The sequence below is a fragment of the Dermochelys coriacea genome, chromosome 15, assembly GCF_009764565.3.
Source record: "Dermochelys coriacea isolate rDerCor1 chromosome 15, rDerCor1.pri.v4, whole genome shotgun sequence".
NCBI lineage: Eukaryota > Metazoa > Chordata > Testudines > Dermochelyidae > Dermochelys > Dermochelys coriacea.
The window spans coordinates 20,924,287-20,949,740 of NC_050082.1; the positions used below are offsets into that span (position 1 = coordinate 20,924,287).

General features: G+C 41.8%; 1 protein-coding gene across 27 annotated transcripts in view; it reads left to right on the forward strand.

Annotated features, from left to right (window-relative positions):
- Positions 1–25,454, forward strand: part of RIMBP2 (RIMS binding protein 2) — a 293,820-nt gene that overhangs the window by 236,775 nt on the left and 31,591 nt on the right. For all 27 annotated transcript variants that reach the window (XM_043497940.1, XM_038373954.2, XM_043497944.1 and 24 more), the window contains 3 exons: positions 16,107–16,258; positions 16,627–17,094; positions 21,387–21,536. In XM_043497940.1, coding sequence (XP_043353875.1) covers positions 16,107–16,258; positions 16,627–17,094; positions 21,387–21,536 — 770 coding nt within the window. The remainder of the gene's footprint in view (positions 1–16,106; positions 16,259–16,626; positions 17,095–21,386; positions 21,537–25,454) is intronic.

The window sequence follows — 25,454 nt, forward strand, 5'->3', positions numbered from 1 at the left end:
GAAAAACCTCCAGGGCCTCTTCTAATCTGCCCTGGAGGAAAATTCCTTCCCAACCCCAAATATGGCGATCAGCTAAACCCTGAGCATATGGGCAAGATTCACCAGCCAGATACTACAGAAAATTCTTTCCTGGGTAACTCAGATCCCATCCATCTAATATCCCATCTCAGGGGATTTGGCCTATTTACCCTGAATATTTAAAGATCAATTAATTACCAAAATCACATTATCCCATCATACCATCTCCTCCATAAACTTATCAAGTAGAATCATAAAGCCAGATAGATCTTTTGCCCCCACTGCTTCCTTGGAAGGCTATTCCAAAACTTCACTCCTCTGATGGTTAGAAACCTTCATCTAATTTCAAGTATAAACTTCCTGGTGGCCAGTTTATGCCCATTTGTTCTTGTGTCCACATTGGTGCTGAGCTTAAATAATTCCTCTCCCTCTCCTGTATTTATCCCTCTGATATATTTATAGAGAGCAATCATATCTCCCCTCAACCTTCTTTTAGTTAGGCTAAACAAGCCAAGCTCCTTAAGTCTCCTTTCATAAGACAAGTTTTCCATTCCTTGGATCATCCTAGTAGCCCTTCTCTGTACCTGCTCCCGTTTGAATTCATCCTTTTTAAACATGGGAGACCAGAACTACACACAGTATTCCAGGTGAGGTCTCACCAGTGCCTTGTATAATGGTACTAAAACCTCCTTATCCCTACTGGAAATGCCTCTTCTGATGCATCCCAAAACTGCATTAGCTTTTTTCACAGCCATATCACATTGGCAGCTTATAGTCATCCTATGATCAACCAATACTCCAAGGTCCTTCTCCTCTTCCATTACTTCTAATTAACGCGTCCCCAGCTTATAACTAAAATTCTTATTAATCCTTAAATGCATAACCTTACACTTCTCACTGTTAAATTTCATCCTATTACTATTACTCCAGTTTACAAGGTCATCCAGATCCTCCTGTATAATATCCCAATCCTTCTCTGAATTGGCAATACCTCCCAGCTTTGTATCATCTGCAGACTTTATTAGCACACTCCCACTTTTTGTGCCAAGGTCAGTAATAAAAAGATTAAATAAGATTGGTCCCAAAACTGATCCCTGAGGAACTCCACTGGTAACCTCCCTCCAACCTGACAGTTCGCCTTTCAGTAGGACCCGTTGTAGTCTCCCCTTTAACCAATTCCTTATCCACCTTTTGATGTTCATATTGATCCCCATCTTCTCCAATTTAACTAATAATTCCCCATGTGGCACGGTATGAAACGCCTTACTGAAATCTAGGTAAATTAGATCCACTGCGTTTCCTTTATCTAAAAAATCTGTTACTTTCTCAAAGAAGGAGATCAGGTTGGTTTGGCACGATCTACCTTTTGTAAAACCATGTTGTATTTTGTCCCATTTACCATTGACTTCAATGTCCTTAACTAATTTCTCCTCCAAAATTTTTTTTTACATACTACAGATGTCAAACTAACTGGCCTGTAGTTACCCGGATCACTTTTTTTTCCTTTCTTAAAAATTGGAGAATTGCTAATATAGTTCCTATCATTTGGTACAACTCCTGAGTTTACAGATTCATTAAAAATTCTTGCTAATGGGCTTGCAATTTCAGGTGCCAGTTCCTTTAATATTCTTGGATAAAGATTATGTGGGCCCCCCGATTTAGTCCCATTAAGCTGTTTGAGTTTCGCTTCTACCTCAGATATGGTAATATCTACCTCCATATCCTCATTCCCGTTTGTCATGCTACCATTATCCCTAAGATCCTCTTTAGCCTTATTAAAGACTGAGGCAAAGTATTTGTTTAGATATTGGGCCATGCCTAGATTATCTTTAACCTTCACTCCATCCTCAGTGTTTAGCGGCCCCACTTCTTCTTTCTTAGTTTTCTTCTTATTTATATGGCTATAGAACCTTTTACTATTGGTTTTAATTCCCTTTGCAAGGTCCAACTCTACTCGACTTTTAGCCTGTCTCACTTTATCCCTACATGTTCTGACCTCAATAAGGTAGCTTTCCTTGCTGATCCCTCCCATCTTCCACTCCCTGTATGCTTTCTGCTTCTTCTTAATCACCTCTCTAAGATGCTTGCTCATCCAGCTTGGTCTGCAACTCCTGCCTATGAATTTTTTCCCCTTTCTTGGGATACAGGCTTCCGATAGCTTCTGCAGCTTTGATTTAAAGTAATCCCAGTAATCTCCTCCACCTTTAGGTCCATAAATTCTTCTGTCCAATCCACTTCCCTAACTAATTTCCTTAATTTTTGAAAGTCAGCCCTTTTGAAATCAAAAACTCTAGTTGCAAATTTATTTTTGTTAATCCTTCCATTCAGTTTGAACTGAATTAGCTCATGATCACTTGAACCAAGATTATCCCCTACAACCATTTCTTCTATGAGGTCCTCGCTACTCACCAAAATTAAATCTAAAATGGCATCCCCTCTAGTCGGTTCAGCAACTACTTGATGAAGGAATCCATCAGCTATCGCATCTAGGAAAATCTGAGCCCTATTATTATTACTAGCACTGGTCCTCCAGTCTATATCTGGGAAGTTAAAGTCTCCCATGATCACGCAGTTTCCATTAGTATTTACTTTATTAAAAACATTAAAAAGGGCTCTATTCATATCCAAATTAGATCTCGGAAGTCTATAGCACACCCCAAGCACTATCGTAGGAGAGGCTCTACTACTTATCTTTCCCAATGTAATTTTTGCCCAGACGGACTCTGTCTTATCCATTGCATCACTTCTTATTTCTTTACGTTCTACCTCATCATTGATATACAATGCTACTCCACCATCTTTAGATTCAGTGTAGATTCAGTTGCAGCAAGGCCGTAGTTTGCCCTTATTGTTAGAACACTGTGTGTACCACCACATATTTCTCGGTCTCAACGCACTGAAAAGTCGGGAGGTTTTATTAATAATGATCTAAAGTTGGTCTGATTCCACTGAACTTAATGGGTTTTAACTAATCTGTGATTTTAGAAAATGAAAATCAGACATTTATTAAGTAAATACATTTTGCACATCTTAAGTAACAAACAAAAGCTGAGTGGCTTGCAGCAAAGCTCCTGAACCTTGGCATCTCACAGTGATAATCGTTTTTCTAATGAGATTTCTATTATGTTACTAAAAATACTTCACTGCCAAGAGTGGTAAATTAGCATAATTGGAGTATGCCAAGTTGCATAATCCTGCAGTTATTTGTGCCATGACTTCTGTGGGGGATTGGAGGAGAAGTAAATACTAACTGATATTAAAGAGATCATCATTTTAAAAAAATGGATAACATTTGAACTGTTTTCTGCACCTACGACTCTGGTTCAGATTGGTACAAAGCTCCTAATAATTGAAAAATACTTGTGATATTAGAATTACAGGGGTCTTGTCCATCAACATTTTCCTAACCTAAGGCCTGATTCTGCAACCCTTACATGAAGTAAAACTTGCTCACCTTAGTGGTTCCGCTAATTGAAGTTAAAGGGCCCACAGTATTAAAATATAGTAGACAATGTTTCATTTTATAGAAACCTAGCAATTAGAGATGGAAAAATCCTTGTAGGGCATCTCTAGTTCATCCCTGTCCAGCTACTACAGCATTGTCCCCTGCTCTGTCTAGAGACTGGGGTGTTTCAGGAAGATACCCCTGCCAGATCATAAATTAGAGACAGCCAAGTTTATCATCATCATTGAGCCCATAAGTACTGTGTTCCTGTATGTTGCACATTCAGAGCCTACTCAGAATAACCTCCCTGGGTTTATAATTGATCTACCTATAGAAATGTGAATAGCTACCAATTTTAATGCCATTTTCTTTGCTTACAGTTAATAATATTTCTGTAGTGCTTTTCAGCTGTAGATCTGAAAGCACTTTACAAAGGTGGGTCACTATCTTTATTCCCATTGGGAAAATTGAAGCACAGAGATGCTAACTGTTTTCCAAGATCACGCAGCTAGTCAGCAGAAGCACAGGGAGTAGAACTCAGCTCTCCTGATTCCCGTCTGGGGCCTTGTCCACAGGCACAACTTGAATTTTTAAAGCTAATAAATCTGACAGACTTTAAAAAGCCAGGGGTAGTTGGTTGTGTTATTCCATGTTGTGTTTGATTACCAACGTTTGAGCGACATTATCAAACTTGCCCCAGCAACTGAAGGAGACCAAGGAATGTTTCAGAAATGAAGCTGAAATGATGTAACACAAAATGGTTTGTAAGGACAGTCACAGCATCAGTGGTATGTGTGACGTGAGCAGCAGCACGATCCAGAGATCATCGCCAACAATATCTAAAAGAATTCAAACACCTCCCCAGTGAGGAACGTTACTAATAAAGACAATGGCAACAATCCACCTGCACTGCAATGCAGTTGCTTTCCTTCGTTCATCTACCTACTAGAAGGAGCCATTTGCAAGGAGAGAACTCCTCATCTACTTAGACTTTCAGAGGACTGACTGCCTTAGATGCGGTTCAGAGGAGAGATGGACTACATGTGGCTCAAGGTGAGTGAAATTTCAGTCCAATGGCATGTACTGTTCTGTGACTTGATTGGCTGCCTGTTGTGATAAGATTTCAGCAAAGTAACTGGAGTCGATTCTGTCTTCCTCCTCACCCTCCTCGTTCAGGTGGTTTTCGTATAAGGAGACATGCAGGATAATAGCGGTGTCCAGTAGGGAGCCAATAGGATTGTAACTCAACGGTTTTGAAAGTGCATTGGTTTATAACTTTGCACAAAAATATCCTCAGCTCAGGCATGAATTGTGTTGTAAGAAATACAGCTTTAAATCATTTTGGTAGCTTGTAAAGAGTAACATAAAAGACAGCTTGGACTCTTTGGTCAAGTATAAAAACACTGGGCTTGATTCCCCACCCCCCAACCTTCCTGCGGGGGGTGTGTTATGCACACCCTTACTCCCACAGGGACAGCTGTGCTGAAATGTGCATTTATTGCTGTGGGAGGGCAAGTGGCAGCGCTGCCTATGCCTTGTGCAGGAGGGGAGGGGGACTGGCAGATGTAAACTCCACTGCACTGCTTTTTATATGGTGTGGTGCACAGCCTGGGGTGGAGAGCCTAACAGGAGGTGCAAGGTGGGGCTGTTTGGGCAGAGCAGGCAGCAGGGAGAGTGAAAAATGTCCCCCCAGTATTCGGAGGGCGGGGGACGACAACCCAGTCTTGCCCATCCTAGGTGCTGCTCTTCACCTCTTTCCCTCTCTGACTGCTGGGAACTCCATGCTGGCTCTCCCATCTGCTGCCCTGCCCTGGCTCGGACCCCTGGCCAGCTGCAGCCTCATGTCATTTAAACCCTCCCGAGCCCATGGGAGTGAGTGGCTCTGGGCAGGAGGAATAGAGGCTGCAGAGTCCAGCCCCAGTTCGTTCCATGCTGCTGTGCCATGGGCTTCTCCGGGGATGGAGCCAGCTGGGTCCTGCCACCACCTTGGAAGTGAGCTGTCAGCTCCCCTTGCTGATCCACTTTGTGCCCCAGACGGGCTGGTTATACGACTCCCATGGAGAGAGGGGGTGCAGCAAAAAGAGCTGGGGAACCTCTGCTCTACAGGAGCCAGCAGAGGCTGCCCAGGTGATGCTCTGAATCAGTACATCTGGGTGCCGTGGCTGCTGCCAGGCTGACTATCATAGTGAGTTACATGCTATGGACCATATCCTGGCATCATACTGGCATAGGATTTCGGCTTCCAAGTCTGTGGCATCATCCAACCCTTCTCTGCACAGGTGTGTAAATTCCAATGACATTACAGGTGGTAACACAGATGTACTCTCCCAAGGGGGAATTGTTACCTCTGTATGTGGTGCATTGCAAGCCCTATTAGCAGAGAGATAGTTTCAGGTTCAACTCTGAATTGATTTGCTTTGTGAGTTCAAGTCACTCTCTCAACATTATCTGTATTTCATATGCTGAACATAAACAGAAGAAAGTGCTGCTTAGTAGTATAGGTCCAAATCCCGAGGGCCTTCCTTGGCTTTTACTCTGTCTTACTAAGGCACATTTCTGTTGAAGTGTAGGAAGTTGCCTGAGAACTGATCTACCTTGAAAATTGACAGTGGCGTAGCTATTCCTCCCAATCCACACCCCTGAGAGAGATAGTTATACTGACCTAAGCCCTGTTGTAGACAGCGCTAGCTCAACAGAAGAATTCTTCCATTGACCTAGCTACCGACTCTGAGGGAGGTGGATTAACTATAGCAACAGCAGAACCCCTCCCGTTGCTGCAGTGAGAGTTTATGCTACAGCAGTGCTGCAGGCGTGGTTCTGTAGCGGTTTAAGTGTACACATACCCTAAATAAGGATGGGGTAAGTAAGAATGAAGGATCTGAGGAGATTTAGCCCACAGATATCCCCATACCATTTTCTGTACAGCAGTAACTGAGTACAGTCCATTTCTTTAGCAATCCGAAGTGTTCCCATTATTTCTCTTTTCATCATAAAGACCAATGAAAGAAGAGAAGGTAGCTTGACCGTTCACCCACAAAACACAGCAAGGAAGAGGTCTGTATGCATTGAAGAGACCCACTTAGAGACAACTTCCCAGTCCCAAATGCTATACAAAGCTAGCCAAATAAGCATGCTGTGATGGTGCTTATGAATATGGTATTTTCAACAACCAAGAGAGTAAATTGCAGCAAGGGGAAGAAACTTGACATGTGACACTTAGGGCTGTGTGGAATATTTGTAACAAAATAGAAAATGTCAGAATGGAAGGTTTGCGCATTTTATCCTAATGTCCAATTTTGCTTTAAAAAGCCCCAAATGTGTTTGAAATTATATGGACTGTATGTAGCTCACAGGGCCTGATCTGTCAGTTGAAGTCATTGAATGGGAATCAGATAAGGCCAGTTATACGACTACGTCAGTTAGTGACTAGGGGGCCTCATCAGTATTTACCAACCCTCCCGCACCTGAGAGACATCCCTGGTGAAAATGCTCACCAAATTTCACTGTACTCAGTGCTGATGACATGACGTGTCCTGCTCTAAGCCCGTGTAGCTCTTTGTCTCCCCCTAGTTGCTAGATCATGTAAAGTGGTTTCAGGCAGCTACTGCATAGGAGCTAACAGGCAGCAAAAACTCATGCTTTCAGATCCAGGTGCCCCAGGGTCAGTCGCAGCAGATGACCCAACCAGGGTCATTGTTGCAAATCCATGTCAGTTTCTGATTGTTTCACAGTAAAGTAAAATTGCCCATGAGGAACAGTTAACAGTTTGGTTCTTAAATTGCAGCATTATAGATATTGAAACAAAGGGAGAGATGTCTGTGAAATAAGGGACAGGAATAGAAGTTAAAATTACAGCATGTTCCATGTTTTTCTTTTGCAGGTATTACCAGCAGTAAGCAACCATGTTTCCCTGCTTCTAAACTCCAGGTAAAAGGAGGAGAAAGCGAACATGGATGGAAAGAAAGTCAGATGTCTTAACAGGGCTGTTCTTACCATCTTATATGTACTGATTTACTCTGTGACCCTGGACTGTTCCCCCACCTAAACCACAACCTTATGATCTATACTGTTAAGGATCGTATTTCAAAGATTATTTTAAAAGGTGCTGAGAAAGTAATAAAGATAGTTTGTCTGAAGGGCACATTGTTATTGTGCTGTTTTGAGGAAAGATGCATATGTGTGAGTAGGTGTCCCAGGATCTAGTGTTGCCATAGCGAATGTCAGTTTTAGTAGACAGTACAGAGTGAAGCACAGCATAAATGGCCACAGGCAGCTGTTAACTTTCATGCTGGCATTTTCCAAAAGGTTTCAAAGGTGCCTACTGGTGAATAGATGGTGTTACTCTCTTTGACGGTTGGAAAGCCTCACACTCTCCTGATCAGTAGTGTGTACCCTCTCAAGGGAAAACCACTTGTATGTGGTAATAGTGGTCCTTACAGCTGATCACAGACAATGCAACGAGACTTTCTGGAAACTCAAAAGGAAAAAAAAATGTGCTATGTGAATTCTTAGCATGCTGAACAAGGCGACCAGCCAAGTTCCAGAGCAGTAGAGGGCAACTGCCTTAAAATACAGGACCAAGAGAGGCTGCCCCTCACTGTTTCCTGTCATAGCACAAAAAGTCATATGCTTGCATGATTAATACTTGAAAACACACATCCTTTTTATCTGATCAACAGCTTTTAAGTGACTCTTTAGTGCTGCGAAGGTTGGTCTTTAGTTCTTGGTCCAGCGGATCACTTAAGCATGTGCTTAAATTTAAACACTAATTGGTCCTTTGCTCCCTCCCCTCCTTTAATTTGAACCTTTGGCTGGATCTTTGGGAGCCTCTTGCTCTTCTTGCTCCATTTTAGCTGCCTGTCCTACCCTCCCTCCATGTCATCGTAGTATAGGAACTGTGTTTTTAGGATATCTGGTCTGACCAATCACCAATTTTAGGTTCAAGAAGGAGTTTTTCCATTGGGGCCAAATTGGCAGCGGTCTGGTGGGTTTTTTCACCTGTCAGCTTCTAGGAGGCACAGTTAGATTAAATAGGAGTAGGATTTAGGCATCAGTCATTTGTGTTAATGTTTAGTTCATCACAACTTGCAGCCAGTGTCCAGTGCGGATGAAAGGCAAAAGGGCCAGTTCCCAGAACTAAGATACCTGGAATTTTGTTGGTGGACCTTGGGCCTGTGGGAGAGGAGAGACCTGAAGTCTTCACAGACAAAGGTCCCTCTTTGTTACCCTCTGTCCCTCTAGCTGGTCACCCCTAAAAGGTGAGAGGATTCAGAAAAGTAACCTTAATCATCGGGGTAGGCTCAGGAGAGTCTATCCTGAGTTATGGGTTATATGATGGGAGCCCTGTAACTCCTGCACTGGACTCAATTAAATGCCTGGTATGTGAGAGTTCAAGGAAATGTGGCAGCTAGCACTCCTTCTCAGTGTTATCTTAATAAACTTACGATCTGCTGCTTTAACCCATGCCTCAGTCAACGGCATGTCCTGATCAGTAAACACCTGCCGCAAATATTTGTGTGTCACCCATATGTATTCTATATCATTCCATTGTTTCTTCTCCTCTCACACCCTAGTGCCTTGTTTAGCAGATTAAGCTCTTTGAAAGTGTTGATGTTACGTTAAAATAAATCAAAGAAGCCCTAGAATGCTCATCATTGTCCCTTAAAATGAATTGCCACTGTGCTTTGATGCTGATAATGGAACTGCTGAGTAACAAATGTTCCCAGGGAAAACCGCTCTTAATTTTAGCAATGAATTTGTTATTAGCGTAATCAGTCATTCACATGAAATTAGGTACAGTATAAAAACTCAAGAAACCAGCTTCTGAAGATATTACAATGGGGTGCATGTACTTTAATAGCTGTGTGACGTGGCTAAGCATAATTAAGAATTGGTTTTATCAGGGCACTAGCTGAATTGTTTTGGATTGACAAACTCCCATATAGGCAGAAGTTGCACCCATTGCCTTGTGCTTAATTCAGCCACTGTTTAGGCTTTGATTCTACATTTAGTTTGATCAAAACTTCAGGAGGCAGTTCATTGATTTTAAAAAATAGCACTATTTTCATCCCTTTTAGCAGGTATTATTGGGAATTCAATTAGCGGCTAAAGAAAGTTGCCATTTAATTCACAGGGAAGGACAAAATTCTGAATGAGATTGGAGGGGTTGGGAGAGAGGGAAACAAGACCATGAAAATATCCATGATAGCGAAGATGTCTATAGATGGACATTTAATGTCCATATGTCCATGTCCAATTTAATAGAGATGGTCATAGAGTGGAAAACAATTGGAGATTTGGAAAGATGTCCACGTGAGAAGAGATTGAAAGGATTGGGACTGTTTAATCTAGAGAGGAGACAGTTAAGAGGTGACATGATAGAAGTATCCAGAATGATGATCGATACAGAGGAGATAAATTGGGCATTCCTATCTACCCTTTCTTTTAATACAAGAACAGGAGGTAGCCCATGAAACTGAAAGGTTATTTAAAACAAACAAAAGGAAATAATGGTGTTGCTTTGGGATTATTATTGTTTTTATACACAACACATAATCAGCTGGTTGGACTCGCTGCCACAAGCTGACACTAAGGCTGACATAAAGTCCTTTTAGCTGGACTTTAAAAGGAATTAGACATTTTGGGTTTTGGGATGCATCAGGAGAGGCATTTCCAGTAGGGATAAGGAGGTTTTAGTATCATTATACAAGGCACTGGTGAGACCTCACCTAGAATACTGTGTGCAATTCTGGTCTCCCACGTTTAAAAGGATGAATTCAAACGGGAGCAGGTACAGAGAAGGGCTACTAGGATGATCCGAGGAATGGAAAACTTGTCTTATGAAAGGAGACTTAAGGAGCTTGGCTTGTTTAGCCTAACTAAAAGAAGGTTGAGGGGAGATATGATTGCTCTCTATAAATATATCAGAGGGATAAATACAGGAGAGGGAGAGGAATTATTTAAGCTCAGCACCATGTAGACTCAATGTAGACACAAGAACAAATGGGCATAAACTGGCCACCAGGAAGTTTATACTTGAAATTAGATGAAGGTTTCTAACCATCAGAGGAGTGAAGTTTTGGAATAGCCTTCCAAGGAAGCAGTGGGGGCAAAAGATCTATCTGACTTTATGATTCTACTTGATAAGTTTATGGAGGAGATGGTATGATGGGATAATGTGATTTTGGTAATTAATTGATCTTTAAATATTCAGGGTAAATAGGCCTAATCCCCTGAGATGGGATATTAGATGGATGGGATCTGAGTTACCCAGGAAAGAATTTTCTGTAGTATGTGGCTGGTGAATCTTGCCCATATGCTCAGGGTTTAGCTGATTGCCATATTTGGGGTTGGGAAAGAATTTTCCTCCAGGGCAGATTGGAGAGGCCTGGAGGTTTTTACCTTCCTCTGTAGCATGGGGCATGGGTCACTTGAGGGAGGATTCTCTGCTCCTTGAAGTCTTTAAACCACGATTTGAGGACTTCAATAGCTCAGACATAGGTGAGGTTTTTCGTAGGAGTGGGTGGGTGAGATTCTGTGGCCTGCATTGTGCAGGAGGTCGGACTAGATGATCAGAATGGTCCCTTCTGACCTTAGTATCTATGAATCTATTTGTATGAGGACTAGTATACAAACACACATGATGCAGCATAAGCTAGCCACTTGCTGCCTTGAACTAGGGAGAAATATCTGCTATGGGAATCGAGGATATTTTGTTTCCTGTGCTTTTCACCTTCTCCCTTTGCAAAGACCTTGAAAAAGTATTGATGTAATTGATTTTTTCTATTTTGACAAGAAGGTCAAACTGTAGCATAAAGTGTAATGGAACTAAAAAGAGAACTGCAAAAATAATGCAACAGTTTTAAATCTGAGACAAACCAAGATGCTTATTCAGTAAGTTTCTGACGTTACTGCAAGCGTCGTGCAGTTTTCCTGATCACCCACGTTAATACTAGTGAAGCATCACTGGTGATCCACTAGCACTTCCATAACCATGAAAAATATCCCTTTTGGTTTATGCACTTGCTGGCAAGATGGGTCAGTGCTAGAATAAGGAGATACATCCTATCTATCATCCCGCTACAGTCAGGAACCCCATTGCTTCAAATCCCCTTCTGCTGTTTCCTGCCAACTGTCAAGAGTCGCACTTGTGTGCAACAGAAGATGCTTGCTGGCCTTGCACATTTGAATGACAGTGCTTCCCACTGTGGATTTTCAAACTGCTGACTGATAGACATCCAGCGTGATCACCGCTTGCTTTTCCACTGTCATTGTAGCTCTCTTTCCAGTGTCTCTGCGCTGGAGGGCTGGGGCAGGTTTGGCACACAGCTCCAGGAATTTGGCCTTTCACATCTGAAAGTTCTGCAACCTATGCTCATCATCCCAAATCTGCATTATCATGTGATCCCATCACTCAGTGCTCATTTCTTGGACCAGAAGTGCCTGTCCACTATGTGGAGTTAATCTGTGAATGCCTCCAACAACATGATACTTTTATTCGCTGTCTCCATCATCCATTCCTTGTCCTCTGGCATCTTGTCTTCGTCATCAGATCACCAGTTGTAGTGGTAGTTGTTGAAGCAGATACAGGGGTATCATGTTTCCTGTATTAGCAACAGACATGAGAATAGCACTAAGCTGTGCAGAGTCCAGGCTTCTGCCAGAGAGATAGCAGAGATTAAAAAGCAGTACATGAAACTGTGGGAAGTTTTTAAAAGGCACAAAAATTATGGGCTATAATAAACATGATGGGATATAGAAAGTGGCATTGTGGGAACTTCACTCCTAGTTTCCAGAAATCCCTGGGTAAATTGCTGGTATCCTACAAAGCACTGCAAACATCTCCCACAAGACATTACACCGGACTAGGATACCTACCCGTGATGCACCAGATCGTCTCTTGATGCGACAAGTTATTGTGAGGTGCTGTGCAGCATCAGTGTGAGGTGCTGTGCAGCATCAGTGCAAGCTGCCAAGTGCATGGACTCAAGCGACGTGCAGCTGATGACTTTTGGAAGCTGACAGAACGTCAGACTACCACACTTTGTAGTGTAGACACAGCCATAGGGACAGGCTTAACTTTAAGCATGAGAGGAATCCTTTTGAAGTCTGGGATTACAGACATGCTAAAGTTAGCCAGGGGTTTAAGTACTTTGCTGAATCAGGGCCATGGAAAAATTCAAATGTGTAACCTACTGTAATCTAGTCTTGATATCCGTTACCTGCCCCATGATCCCTTCAGTTTTGAAAGTTGCTCACTCAATGACTCCTCCACACCGCTGATCAATTTGGCTGACTCATTCCCACCAGTGTGATGGAACCAGTTGTGTGTGTGTGTGGGGGGTCTTACGCACTGAGGTGGTGACTAGCTGCCTGATTTTCATGTGCTCGGTACCCCCATTTCATACAAACTTCTTGTGGAGTTTTAAGTGCACCTCTTAAAAGCAGGGCCTGGAGGTGTAAATTCTGTGGTGTTTGTATTAGGGCCTGTGAGGTTATTAAATATACTTAGCCGAGAGACACTCATTATAAACCACATATTCCTCAGCCTTTGGCAAACACAGCAATTATGATTATACTTACAAGTAAAGACAAAGCCCTACAAAGTGCTTATTTAAAACTCGGGTTTCATGACTGACTGCCGCCCACATGGAGCTATGAATTAGTACAAGTCTCAAGAGGTTCTTTGGGTTGTGATGGACTGACGTGAAAACTGAACAGCTCTCCTTTGCCTTGCTGGCTGAGCCGTAAGGAACTGACTTGCACTGGAGAAGCTGAAATAGCCACTGCATCTTTCAGTGTAAAAATTTCCTGTCCCCCTCTCCTCTTCTCAGCTGTGGTTTCCCCACGAACTGGAAGGTTGGCTTGCACGTGGACTTTGCTCACAGAAGCACTACAAGCAAGCGCCATTGTAGTCAGAGAACCACCTTGCTAACCAAAAACACAGGAGAAAAGACGCAGCATGGATCACGCCACATTTATTTTTACGGGGGGGAGGTGCTAAGAGGCTGTTTAGTTGTCTCTGACCTTACCTAAGTAAAGCCCCCTTCTGCCTATAATGGCCTGAACTGTAACGAAATGGCTACAGTGTGTACTGATGCCCTCCAGAGGACAGAACTTGGTAACATCGATGGCCCTATTGGCTTCTTGCCAGCTTCCCAAGACCCATGTTTTACCTAGTTTACAGCTTCATCGTTTTCTTTTCTCTGAAAATGAGTGCACACAGGAACGACATGTGTTGGTTCTTGTGTTACCCTTGATAGAGAAATTGAAATTGGTTGTGTTAAGTTCTATGGCGAAAAAAGAAATTTGCAACTGCTCAACTGTGTCCTCCACGAGCAATTCCAGAAAGATGGGGGTGGCCGCAGGTCACCCCCGCTTTGCGAGCTTTTTAACATGATAAACTTACCAGGATTTGACAGTTAAATTAACACAACAGGCTATATGAAATATACATGAACTAATAATCTCCAAGATATTTTTACTTTGGGTTTCCAGCCAACACAGGACTATTTAGAGTAGGTTCAATAATGTGTTTTAATTAGGGATGTACTGAACATGCTAGTAGGTTAATGTACTTTAAATGCCTTAAAAGGCTGAGTTTTGGTTTAATTTTTTTTTCCAGTGCAGAGTGGAGGCTTTAAGCCTAATTCTCATTTACACTCTGAGAACAGGATTCAGCCTGCCCCTTTCATCCCTCTGGCCCCTCCAATACACAGTCTTTCACAAGGGGCAGTTACAGTCTATCCCCAGCCATGGTCCATCCCATGCTTTATAAAGCCATAACCCCACGTCCTTGAATTTGGCTGGCATTCTGTGTGTCTCTTGACGCAAGCTTTCTTCTGGACTTCTGCATTCACCGTTTTTATTTTTTTCTTTACAAATGAAACCACGATTGTGTCCAGAATGGCAGGCAATATTAAAAGTTATTCTCTGCATAATAAAAATGACAGTAAGTAGCACATATATTATTTTTAAAATGGAGCTGTATTCTGTAAGGCATATTACTCAAGGAATTTCTGCAGGCAGAGGACCCCCATGTTGTGTTTTTCTCAGCAAGAAGCAATCTGATACAGTGCATGGTGCTTCTGAATTTCATGCAATAGCTGGTTTGAAATGTTTTCCTGTCGTCCTCCCTCACAGCCCTCCCACAATACCCACTAAGCGGAAAAGAAATCAGTAATATTTGAAGTAAGATGGTGTCTAATATAGGCACTATTCCAGCCCTTCCTTGCAGCAGCCTTCCAGGTATCACTGATGCAGAACAAAGGGCATTGATTATGTACAGTAGAACCTCAGAGTTAAGAATAACAGAGTTATGAACTGACCGGTCAACCACACACCTCATTGAAAACTGGAAGTACGCAATCAGGCAGCAGCAAAGACCAAAAATAAATAAATTAAATTAAAAAAGCAAGAACAGTACAGTGTTAAACATAAACTGCAAAAGAAAAGGGAAAGCAACATTTTTCTTCTGCATAGTAAAGTTTCAAAGCTTTATTAAGTCAATATTCAATTGTAAACTTTTGAAAGAACAACCATAACATTTTGTTCAAAGTTGCAAATATTTCAGAGTTTCGAACAACCCCCATTCTCAAGGTGTTTATAACACTAAGGTTCTACTGTACCACAAACACCAGTGTAAATCACCTAGGCGAGTGATTTCTGCTGGTAATTAAACTAACACCAGTTTACTGCTGATATTGCAAAGGGTAAGGTGTGGAGGGATGAGGAAACAGCTGTGTATCAGCCTCACTGGTTCAGAGCACTGCTGAAATGGGTCTGTTTTGCTGTAATTTTGTTGTATTTGGCAAGTATCTCAAGAAAATTCTGGTCTGCAGGGAGCCTGGTTCATTTCCTACCACCATCTCCTCCTCCTCATGTGCGTCTTCTACTGGTGGTGCTTTGAAATTTCAAAATCAGCTCCCAGCACGCAGTGCTCTGTACTGAACTGTGTCTCAAAGACATGGCCCGAGGTAGTCTGTAGCCAGTCATAACAGGTTTCCATACACACTAATGCCTCTCCTTGCCAAATTCTCCCACCACCTTTAATATTTACCTCTCCCCACATTCAGAAGAATTGAAGCACTTGTACAAGAGCTAGGGGAAAAAGTAAGTACAGGAGGAGAAACAATGCATTTCCCTTTCCATTTTGTGATTAAAACAACCGAGAGGGAGAGGGAGCAGGGTCTGGTTTCACTAGACTTCTAGGTTCACATTCATGGCTCCATGACTAACCTGCTCTGGGATCTTGGGTAAGTCGCATCACATCTCGGTGCTTTAGTTTTCCCTTCTACAAAATGGGGCTAGTGATACTTAGCTCTCCTTTGTTAAAGTGCTTTGAGAATCATGGACCCAAATTAAAAGTGATGGGTTTGACCCATATATTTTCCTAATCATTATAAAAAAAAAAAAGCAAGGAAAGCCTGTCTGGCTAATGAATTCAATACAAACCTTTCCCACTGTTCAAGGTGTGAGGACAATTAGCCCTGTTATGTATGAAAATGTATCTTCCCTATATGCAGAGAGGGTGATGATAAATCTGCAGTCCTCAAGAATCACAGCAGACCTTGAAGTGGTCTGCCTAGTTTAAAGCATGAAACCTAAAAGAATTGAATGGTAAACAAGGCTTTTGTTCTCCCAGGTCCTCCAGCTCCTCCTCAAGATATTACCATACAGGCTGGGTCCACACCAGCTACTATACAGGTGTCCTGGAAACCACCAACCCTTACATCCACAGGGACCTCCAATGGAGCAAATGTTACTGGCTATGGTGTTTATGCAAAAGGCCAAAGGGTAAGCTTTCTTTTGCTTGTTACAGTGATCAGCAGCTATAGGTATGCAGATAGATTACCAGGTAAAGGCAGCTGTTCAAGGTTTGCCGAGTTGTTCTGGGTTTCACTGCAGCTATTTTGTCATTTCATTATTTGCCTGGTTTGTAAGTTGGCTGTGGAGTTCCTGAATGTAAACTCATCAGGAAGACAGAGCTGTTCAGACAAGCCTAGTGGAAGTGTTACAGCTGATTGGTGCGAATTGATACAGACCTGCGGCGCTGATTATTGCAGCCAATGGGCAACACTTTGCAAGAGCATAGGAAGCCTTTCAAGATGGCTATGGGAGGAAATATCTTTTCACACTTTTAAGTTGCTTGTTTATGTGTTCAGGTGGCAGAGGTGATCTTTCCAACAGCAGAGAACACCTGCGTGGAGCTAATGAGAATACGAAATGTAGAAGCTAAGGAAGTTACCGTGAGAACACTTTCTGCACAAGGGGAGTCTGAGGATTCTTGTGTTGCTGCCATTCCATCTGACCTATTGGTGCCTCCAATCCCTCACCCTCGGACAGCTCCCAAATCGAAGCCATTAGCAAGTGCCGGGGCCCCAGATACCAAAGAAGAACATTTAAGTCCACGTTTAAAAATGGATGAGTCATGGGAACAGACTTGTTCAGCATCCCCCATTCATGGACACACTTTGGAGCCTCCTGCCCCCATCTTTCAAAGCCCGCTTCAAGGAAGGAGGTCTCCCTCGCCTAATCGAATACTCCCTCAGCCGCAAGGCACACCCATCCCCAACACTGTTGCTAAAGCCATGGCGAGAGAAGCTGCCCAGCGGGTTGCAGAGAACAACAGGGTAAGGCAAGCTCTTTCTTATACCCTATCATAGAGTGGCTTGGTTGCAAATCATTTAGGGCAGAAAAAGGGTTTTAAAAAGTAGATCACCTTTTATATTAAAGTTCCATTTATAAATACTTTATAAAGGGTTAATTGATTAATAAAAAGTCAATCAATTGTTATAGGTCTGTAGGTTATTTATAATATGTCTAATAACAATCTATAACTCTTTCTACTGATGTGCTTTCAAGCATCTGGAACATCATATCTGTACATGGAATCTTATATGAATGAAATCTATTAAATCTAAAGCTTGCATAATTGATTAAACCTTTTATAAACCAGTTATAAATTCAACACTAATATAAACCATGACCAAAATCTACTCCCAGGTGTTTGAGTGGATACTCTGACCATAAAACACAGAGATATTGTAATGTGCTATCCTTTGATCTTTTGCTGATAACTCCAACGATTCTTAAAAATGGAAATATATTTTTAAAAAATCTGGTTTATTTTTGGCCAATTAAGTTCAACATTTGGCTCCCCACACTGTGTCACTTGGGCTTCTTACTTCAGTTAAAACAGTCAATAACAAAATACTAAGCCTTCAGCCTCAAGGCTTGTGAACAGAGCCACTTGATCTGTAACAAGAAAAATCTCTGCGAAAGTTTGACCAACAAAGAGCTGTTATACATTAAGCCCCCAGAGCTCACTGATGCTGAGCTCTGACAGGTCACTAGAAAGAGCAGGTTGCAGAGGTGCGGGCCCTTTATTCACTGAAATCGCTGTGTTGGTTGCAATTGCAGTCTCAGAGAGTTAAGCCCCAGGAACAGACATCAAGAGCAGTCTGGTTAAATACAACATCTAAGAGGGAGAGTAGTGAGAGGTGACGTTTCATAGCCCATGTAAACACTCACGCATGAAGGGCTTGTTACATCATCACCGACACATCAAACACCACCAGATGTGAATAGGTAGTGCAGAACACTGTGTTTCAGTCAGTGTGAAGGGATGATTCATTGCATTAGATCCAGCTGAAGCTCTGTAACCCCAAAGGCTAAAGAATTTCTTTCACTAACCTGTCCCATCTGATTTGGATCTCCATAGGACGCTGTTACTTTTGTGGGCAGAATCTGGCCTTTATGCAATAGCATCCTGAGGTAAACATCTAACAAACCCCCCTCCCCCCCAAAAAAGGGCTGAATCAATGTGCTCATCTCAATGACCAATGAACCATGCAAGCAAACCCTTGTAGAGTGAGATGAAACTAGCATCCTGTAGCTGTTGCTTTCATCTTGCCCTCAAATTAATCTGCCTGGCAGCCACAGGGCATTGCCCAGTGCAGATGAACTGGACAGTATCAAAAATAAACCCACCATAAAACATTTCTGAAAACATTTGATCATTTCCTATTTCCCACATGGGGCAATTTCCCAAGACCGCAGCTTTTAAAATGTCAGGTGATACTCATATTTAATTAATTAATTTTACTTTTCATATCCTTGCTTGAAATTCCTTGTGAACTAATTAAATTAAGTTATTAGCACATGGGTATGCTCTGTCTAGGAATAACTCTGCATGACTGTCATGTTGTGCTTTATTTACCACCCAAACTCCACAGGGAACACCGTCAGAAATGGAGGCAGTGTAAGGAATGCTGGTGTATCGTGGCTCATGTTCTTGAGAATGGTTTCTTGGTTTTGATGAATTCTGTTAAATGATACAATGCTGCAGGGTCTTTGGGGCAATCTATCCCCACAAATGCATGAGGCAATTAAATAAGACAGTTTTAATGTTAGAGCAATAATTAACAGCAGAAGGAGAGTAAAGTGGAGAGATATAGTTTAGGGGGAAAGGGTATACATTTTTGGATGAGATTTCAAAAACTATGGGCAGTCAATGAGATGGAGAGATCTCACCTAGAGGCTGTTCCGCACAGCAGAGCTGCAGAGGAGACTGAATGCATCCGATGAAGTGAGCTGTAGCTCACGAAAGCTTATGCTCAAATAAATTTATTAGTCGCTAAGGTACCACAAGTACTCCTTTTCTTTTTGCGAATACAGACTAACACGGCTACTACTTTGAAAGGAGAAGGATGTCACCCCAGCAATGGTGCAAGTGTAGACAGGAGGATGAGTGGAGTGATTGGGAAGAGGGCAGAGAGAAAGGTTCCCTGAGGTGGGATGGAACAAGTGTTATAGGCCCCAGTTCTGCAAAGCACTTAAACAAATGCTTATGTCCATCTCTGGGTCAGCAAAGCATTGAGGGATATTTCATAGAAGTCAAAAGATAAACTTGTGCCTATCTGAGAAAAGTTGAACAAGTGCTTACTTTTCAGATTTTTAAAGGTTTTTTAGGCACCTCAGGTACCTGAATATCTTTCAAATCTAATCCTAAATGCTTTGCTTAAACAGGGCCCTAACAACTAAGAGGGTCATTTAAAACTGCACACTGAAATGGGTGAGCAAACTAAGGCTCTGATTCTGCAAACCCTTATGCATGGGCATAACTTGGCCCACCAGAATAAAGTCCTATAGACCTCAGTGGAGCGACGTAGGTCTGTAAAGTTAAACATTTGTTGGCAGGATTGAGGTGTAAGTCAAATTAGCCCATTAGTTCATATTAACACCAAATATTTTATTTTCTCTTATTTGACCTGCTATACACAACACTGCAAAAACCTATTAATGGTATGTTCTCTGGATACCTCATGCAACAGAAGAGACCTTTGAACGCTACAAAATGAATGCAACACGAGAAAAGCCACCTGGGCCAATACACATTGATTAGCCTCCTTTTTCTTGATTTGTTTGTCAAAAGTGCACAAACTTTATCTGATTGACAGCTGAGCTCAGCTCATGAGAATGAGATTCTGTCCTAAATTAAAATTCTTAGGCGGGGGTAGGGGAAAAAGGAAAACAAAAACACCAAACCCAGTTATATAATGACAAGCAAGTTTGGATGCCAATTGCATGACCACTGAGCCTTTTAAAAAAGCAAATGGCAAATCGGAAAGAAGGGTCCAATGACCTGGACACAAGGTTATGTATTAGAGGAGGACAAGTGGGTCTGTTTTGGATGGCTACTGGCCTGATTGTAAGATAGATGGAGCAATGGTGATTAGCTAGAGAATGACCGCAGTTTAAGGAAAGGGGGCTGAGAAACTGTTTTTAGTTTTTGCAAAATCACTGATCTACATTCCAAAACAGGTTTAATTAGATTCACGTTTGGGCTAGTAATTGGTAAATCTTCAAAGTTTCAATGCAGGGGACTGTGCAAAAGTTCAGGGGCTAGATTTGCTTTGGGGTAAGCCAGGTTCTGCCAGCAACACCTATGGTACATAGTCCTCAGTAGTGGAAAGTCCCTTTTGTACTGGGTGGCGGTGGTGTAAGCTGCTGGAGCCCTCATGTACCTCTAACCAGAAAGCTGGATGGTGTGGAGTGAGGAGGGCTTGTGGTCAGCAGGATCTAGTGATTGAGGGTGAAATTCACCTTGGTGCAGTGGATCACCACAAGTGCTTACACCTTCACAATAAGAAAGTGTTAGTGAGGTTTTGGTGGTGCACAGACATTGTGTTGGTCCTTTGCATAGTCCATAGTCCTTTACATAGTCACCATCTGTGCATTGTCTAGGCAATTTCTGCCAATGGACTCCTGTGGGATCCCCTAGGAGAGATTAAAGAAAGGATTTAATAGAAATTAAAAGAAACACCTTCTGTTCTCCCCAAGAGTGAGTGCCCTATGGGTGTAAAGTCCTGTGCTTTTCAGGAAAGTGGCACATGCAAAAGGAGAGATTGTTCTCCACTTAGTCCTAACTCACACAATTCGAGGCACTGAGTAGTAATGTCCACAGTTAAATTCAGCATCTTCAGGGGCGGAACTCTGGTTTTATGTCATCTCTGAAAACACTGTGCCTTCAACATCATGTTGAGACATTTGTTTCAGTAATGACTCAATGAAAGAGCTCTACCTACTGCATCCTCCACACCATTTCCTGGAACATCTTGGTGTTCTTTAGAGATTACCCATCCAAGTACCCACCCAGCCTACGCTCGCTTAACTCGTGAAATGTGATGGGATTCTAGCACAAGGAAGTATATGCTGGTGAGCGAGACCAGTGAAAGGGCTATGATTTAAAGGAACCAGAAGTTTATCGTTCGAGTTTAAGACATAGGGATATTTAATGTGTTCTTGAGGAGTCGTAGAGGCAGCAGACCTGGAATCATTAACATCTCTTTGTTGGCTTGCTGGGAACAATGGAGGTGAAGGGGGGTGCCTGCTTTTCTTTACCATGTTGGTGTTTTGCCAGATGGAGAGGAGGAGTGTGTTTAGCGAAAGGAGTAACATGGTGCATTATGCAAACTCAGATGAGGAGGAAGATGGCTATGATTCTCCCAGCATTAAAAGGAGAGGGGCTTCAGTCGACGATTTCCTGAAAGGCTCAGAGCTTGGAAAGCAGGTAATTAATGTGACCTCGTTATAGTAATAAGGAGAGATGCAGGTCTGCAATGTATTGAAAATATTTTATGATGCTCAACACATTAACCACAGCACTATCGTTCTGCTAACTGTCAAATCGATATGCTCTATGGCTAAGCAACCAGACCTGTACGGAGTTCGATGAATAGGCTTTTCTACTCCTACAGCATTATACTAGAAGCTGCAAAGTCTTTTTAACTGTCTGGCCCTTTGCTCATTATAAAGGCTGGTATATTATAAAGGCTGATATATGAATCTCTGATAGTTACAACTAACAACAACCTTAATACTGAAAAAGAAGGTAAGTGGAGATATTTTTTAATCTGGGCTTTCTCTGCATTATGCTTTATTTTTACGTATACTGAAGTGCTATAAGACAAAAAAAGGGCTTGGAATTTTTTGTGTCATTTGAAAGCCATGAAATGTCCTCCTTACAAGCAAGGAGCTAACACAATATGTCCCTGGCATGCTGCAGCAGGGAGAAAGATGCTCTCAAAAGAATTTCCTAAAGCCAGTCTTCAGCCTCACCCTACTGAAAGCACTACAAGACAATTTAATTTTTTACTTTCAAGTGAGCTGAGCCCCCTATTACAGTAAAGTAAAAATCGGGCTGGAACTTTTTCTTAGCATGTTACAATACCTTGTTGGCAGAATACTTCCAAGTTCTGATATTGGACATAATTAGAGATGTGTAGCCTTTCATTTTATTTAAAGTGACTTTTTTAATGTGGTATTACACCACTCTGGTAGCTACAGTTTCAAGCTTAACAGAGTGAAAGTCACCTCTGCTACTTGCTTCAGTTTTAGAGTCTCTAGTAACACATAAAGACCAAGGCTAGTGACCACACACACATTCACAAGTACAAGGTCTAGTCTGTTGTACAAGTTTTGTTAATGTTACACAATTAAATTCATGATTGCCCAAGCATATAGAAATTCTTTACAGACCTATGCACAAGTTACAAATATGGTTACGATCGCATCTTCCTAGATAATGTTAGGGTCTGATGGATCTTTCATGGGTTGATCATCAGTAGAGGGATGGTTCCTGCTGGAGTTTTCTTGTAGGAAGCTCAGTTTTCCTAATCTGGGCACCCCCTTTTTCTACTGTGATTCTGACTGTACCTCATTAGCAGTTAGGCACATCATGCACCTTGCAATTAGGGCATGTATTAGAAAAATGTGACTACCAGGTATCTTGTAAGCAAAAAAATTACTCTTACTGTTAATTTTTTGCAATATCACCCACTCCCGTAATCTTGTAGCATAGGGTCATTCTTTGGTCACTTACTTATGTCAAACATTTCTTAAGCCAATTGCCTAGTATGGCTAAGCTAAAATCTTAAAGGCCTGTAGGCCTTGTATTTCAGCCTTATTTACTTAGATAACTAATGCATACTTATCCCTTCTAACTACAGATCAAGCTTATACTTCTATAATCTTACAATTTAATTCTATTTAGCATACAATGATTATATATGACATAGAATGTTAGTTAATCATAACATCACACAATAAATGAACAACAAATAAAAAAAAACCAGTGGCTACAGATGAGTCCAAGCAGTGACATGTGTTTTGCACACGCAGGTTACCCGGGTGTTCTGGGATTTTGGTTCAGCTCGTTATCAAGAGAGTGACATTTGTAAGATATTGATGTTGTTTTGGATTTCAAATCCCCTTAAAGATGTTTGACTTGGGGGGTTGGTTCCATCTGTAGAGGCGGTAGTTCAAATTTGTAGAACTCCTGCACTCAGGTTGCACCTACAAACTATATACGCTCTCTCCAGACCCATGTGCAAGGTGCATCTGAGTCTGCAGCTACGGGAATTGTGTTTCAAAACACAATGGAAGTATCTGATTGCACATGCAATTACCTGACTTGTGCAGCAAATGAGCAGTTTGCAGGTGAAACTTAAAGGTGCACCAGGTTGATTAAACCAATAGATATAATACAATTTAAAATTATTTTATGTGCTTCTAGGCCAAGATTTTCTAAAGCAACTATTGATTTCATAAGGAAGTCTGCTCCATTATTTAGGTGCTAGCCTGGCATTCTGGAGAGCTAGGTTCAATTCCCTACTATGCCACAGACATCCTGTGTAACCTTGGGCAAGTCGCTCAATATCTTTCTGCCTAGGTTTCCCCAACTGTAAAATGGGGACAGTAGCACTGTCCTATATCACAAGGGTGTTGAGAGGACATTAAAAATTGTAAGGTGCTCAGACACTACAATAATGGGAATCATATAGAAAACTACGATTTTGGTTGTCTCCATTTTTATAAGCCCACTTTGAACCCCCTCTCTGTTTTACTGAGTTCTAGAGATAGAACACTTTCTAAGCTCATTAACCCATTGTGACAATTTCTTAGGGTACCCAGGATTGTGAATCTCCTTGTAACCCCTGTCTCAGAGAGAGAGACTTGATTGTGCTTAACTGGGTGTCAGATCTGTGACACCACCCAAACAATCTCCTCAGGGCCATGCCAGCCCTTGCTTTGCCTTACAGGTTAGCTATAGGTACCCTCCAGACCCCTTTATGGTGTTCCCCTGCAGTGTCCAGCCCTTAACCACTTCACACTCACAGAAATTACCAGGGAAGCTGTCCCAAAAGACCAGTACACACACCCGCTTGTTTGGTTTTAGTGAGGATCAGCTCCAATACAACATCCCAGCACTGAGGTATATTTATGGTGAGAATAGTCATAAGTTTATTATCAAAGGCTAAGATTTAAGAGATGGTGAGTAGGGATAACAATGGAAGAGATATGAATACATATAAAACAAAAAGTATAATACATTTCCTAGAGTTTAAATTTAACTTTAACAGGCTAACAGTCTAAACTAGTTTCTCTCCCTAAAGCTCTCTCTCAGCATCTCCAACCAACATGGCTGGGATCCCCCTTTTCATGAATGCAAAAATCACTGTCCTTTTTGCTTCCTCCGTGAAGGATAAAAAGGTGTCCTGTTTGGCCTTCTTTTTATATCCCCAAAGTTCATGATTTTGTTCCCTGAGTCAGGATGAACCCCCTTGGTTTATTCCCTGGCGTGTTGGTTCCATGTTGGCCACACAGCCACATGTTGACATTGTATGCAAACAGCCTTCCATTGTGTTGGCTTACAGTGCCTTTGTTACATATGAACTGAGGCAGGCAGGTGAATATACATCGTTTGTCTGGTCAAAACCTGCCTGACAACCCTGTTTTGATTCAGATTTTAAAACCGAATACGTACACAATTCCTTAAATATCGTCCTTACATATATCTCACAATGATGATGAGGACCAGTATGACATAAGCTTTTATTAGACCTCACTTCACCCTCTTACTATAAAAACATGTTGGGTGTAGTGAGTTTGTCAGGCCTCTCAGGAGTTACTGTTACGGAACAGTGAACCCATTTCCAGTTCACATTGAGGGGTTCTTAGGGTCACACCCAGTTAGGGTGACCAGATAGCAAGTGTAAAAAAAATGGGACACTTTTATTTTCAGGGGAGGCTACAGTTGCCTATATAAGACAAAGCCCCTAACATTAGGACATATGGTCACCCTACACCTACTGTGCCAAAATACCCTACTCCTTTCCCCTAAAAAGTAACACTTTAAAGTTTCTCAGTTCAACAGATGAATTCTGTTTAGTGAGGCAGCTGTTCTGTGTTCATTCAATACAAATTGATTATTACCTGTTTATATTTCAGCTATATAAGAGAGGCACCTACTTGCAGCTTAATTGCTCATTTTAACTATTTAAGAAAACTGAAAAATTGTACTGCATAATTTGTTAGTAAAGAGCCAATTTCTGTACTTTTTGTATGGAATTCTACTACATCCAGACCTAACCAGGAAGTTTAATAGGAGGTGTTTTTTTAATAAGATTTTAGGCGTAATTGTGATTTT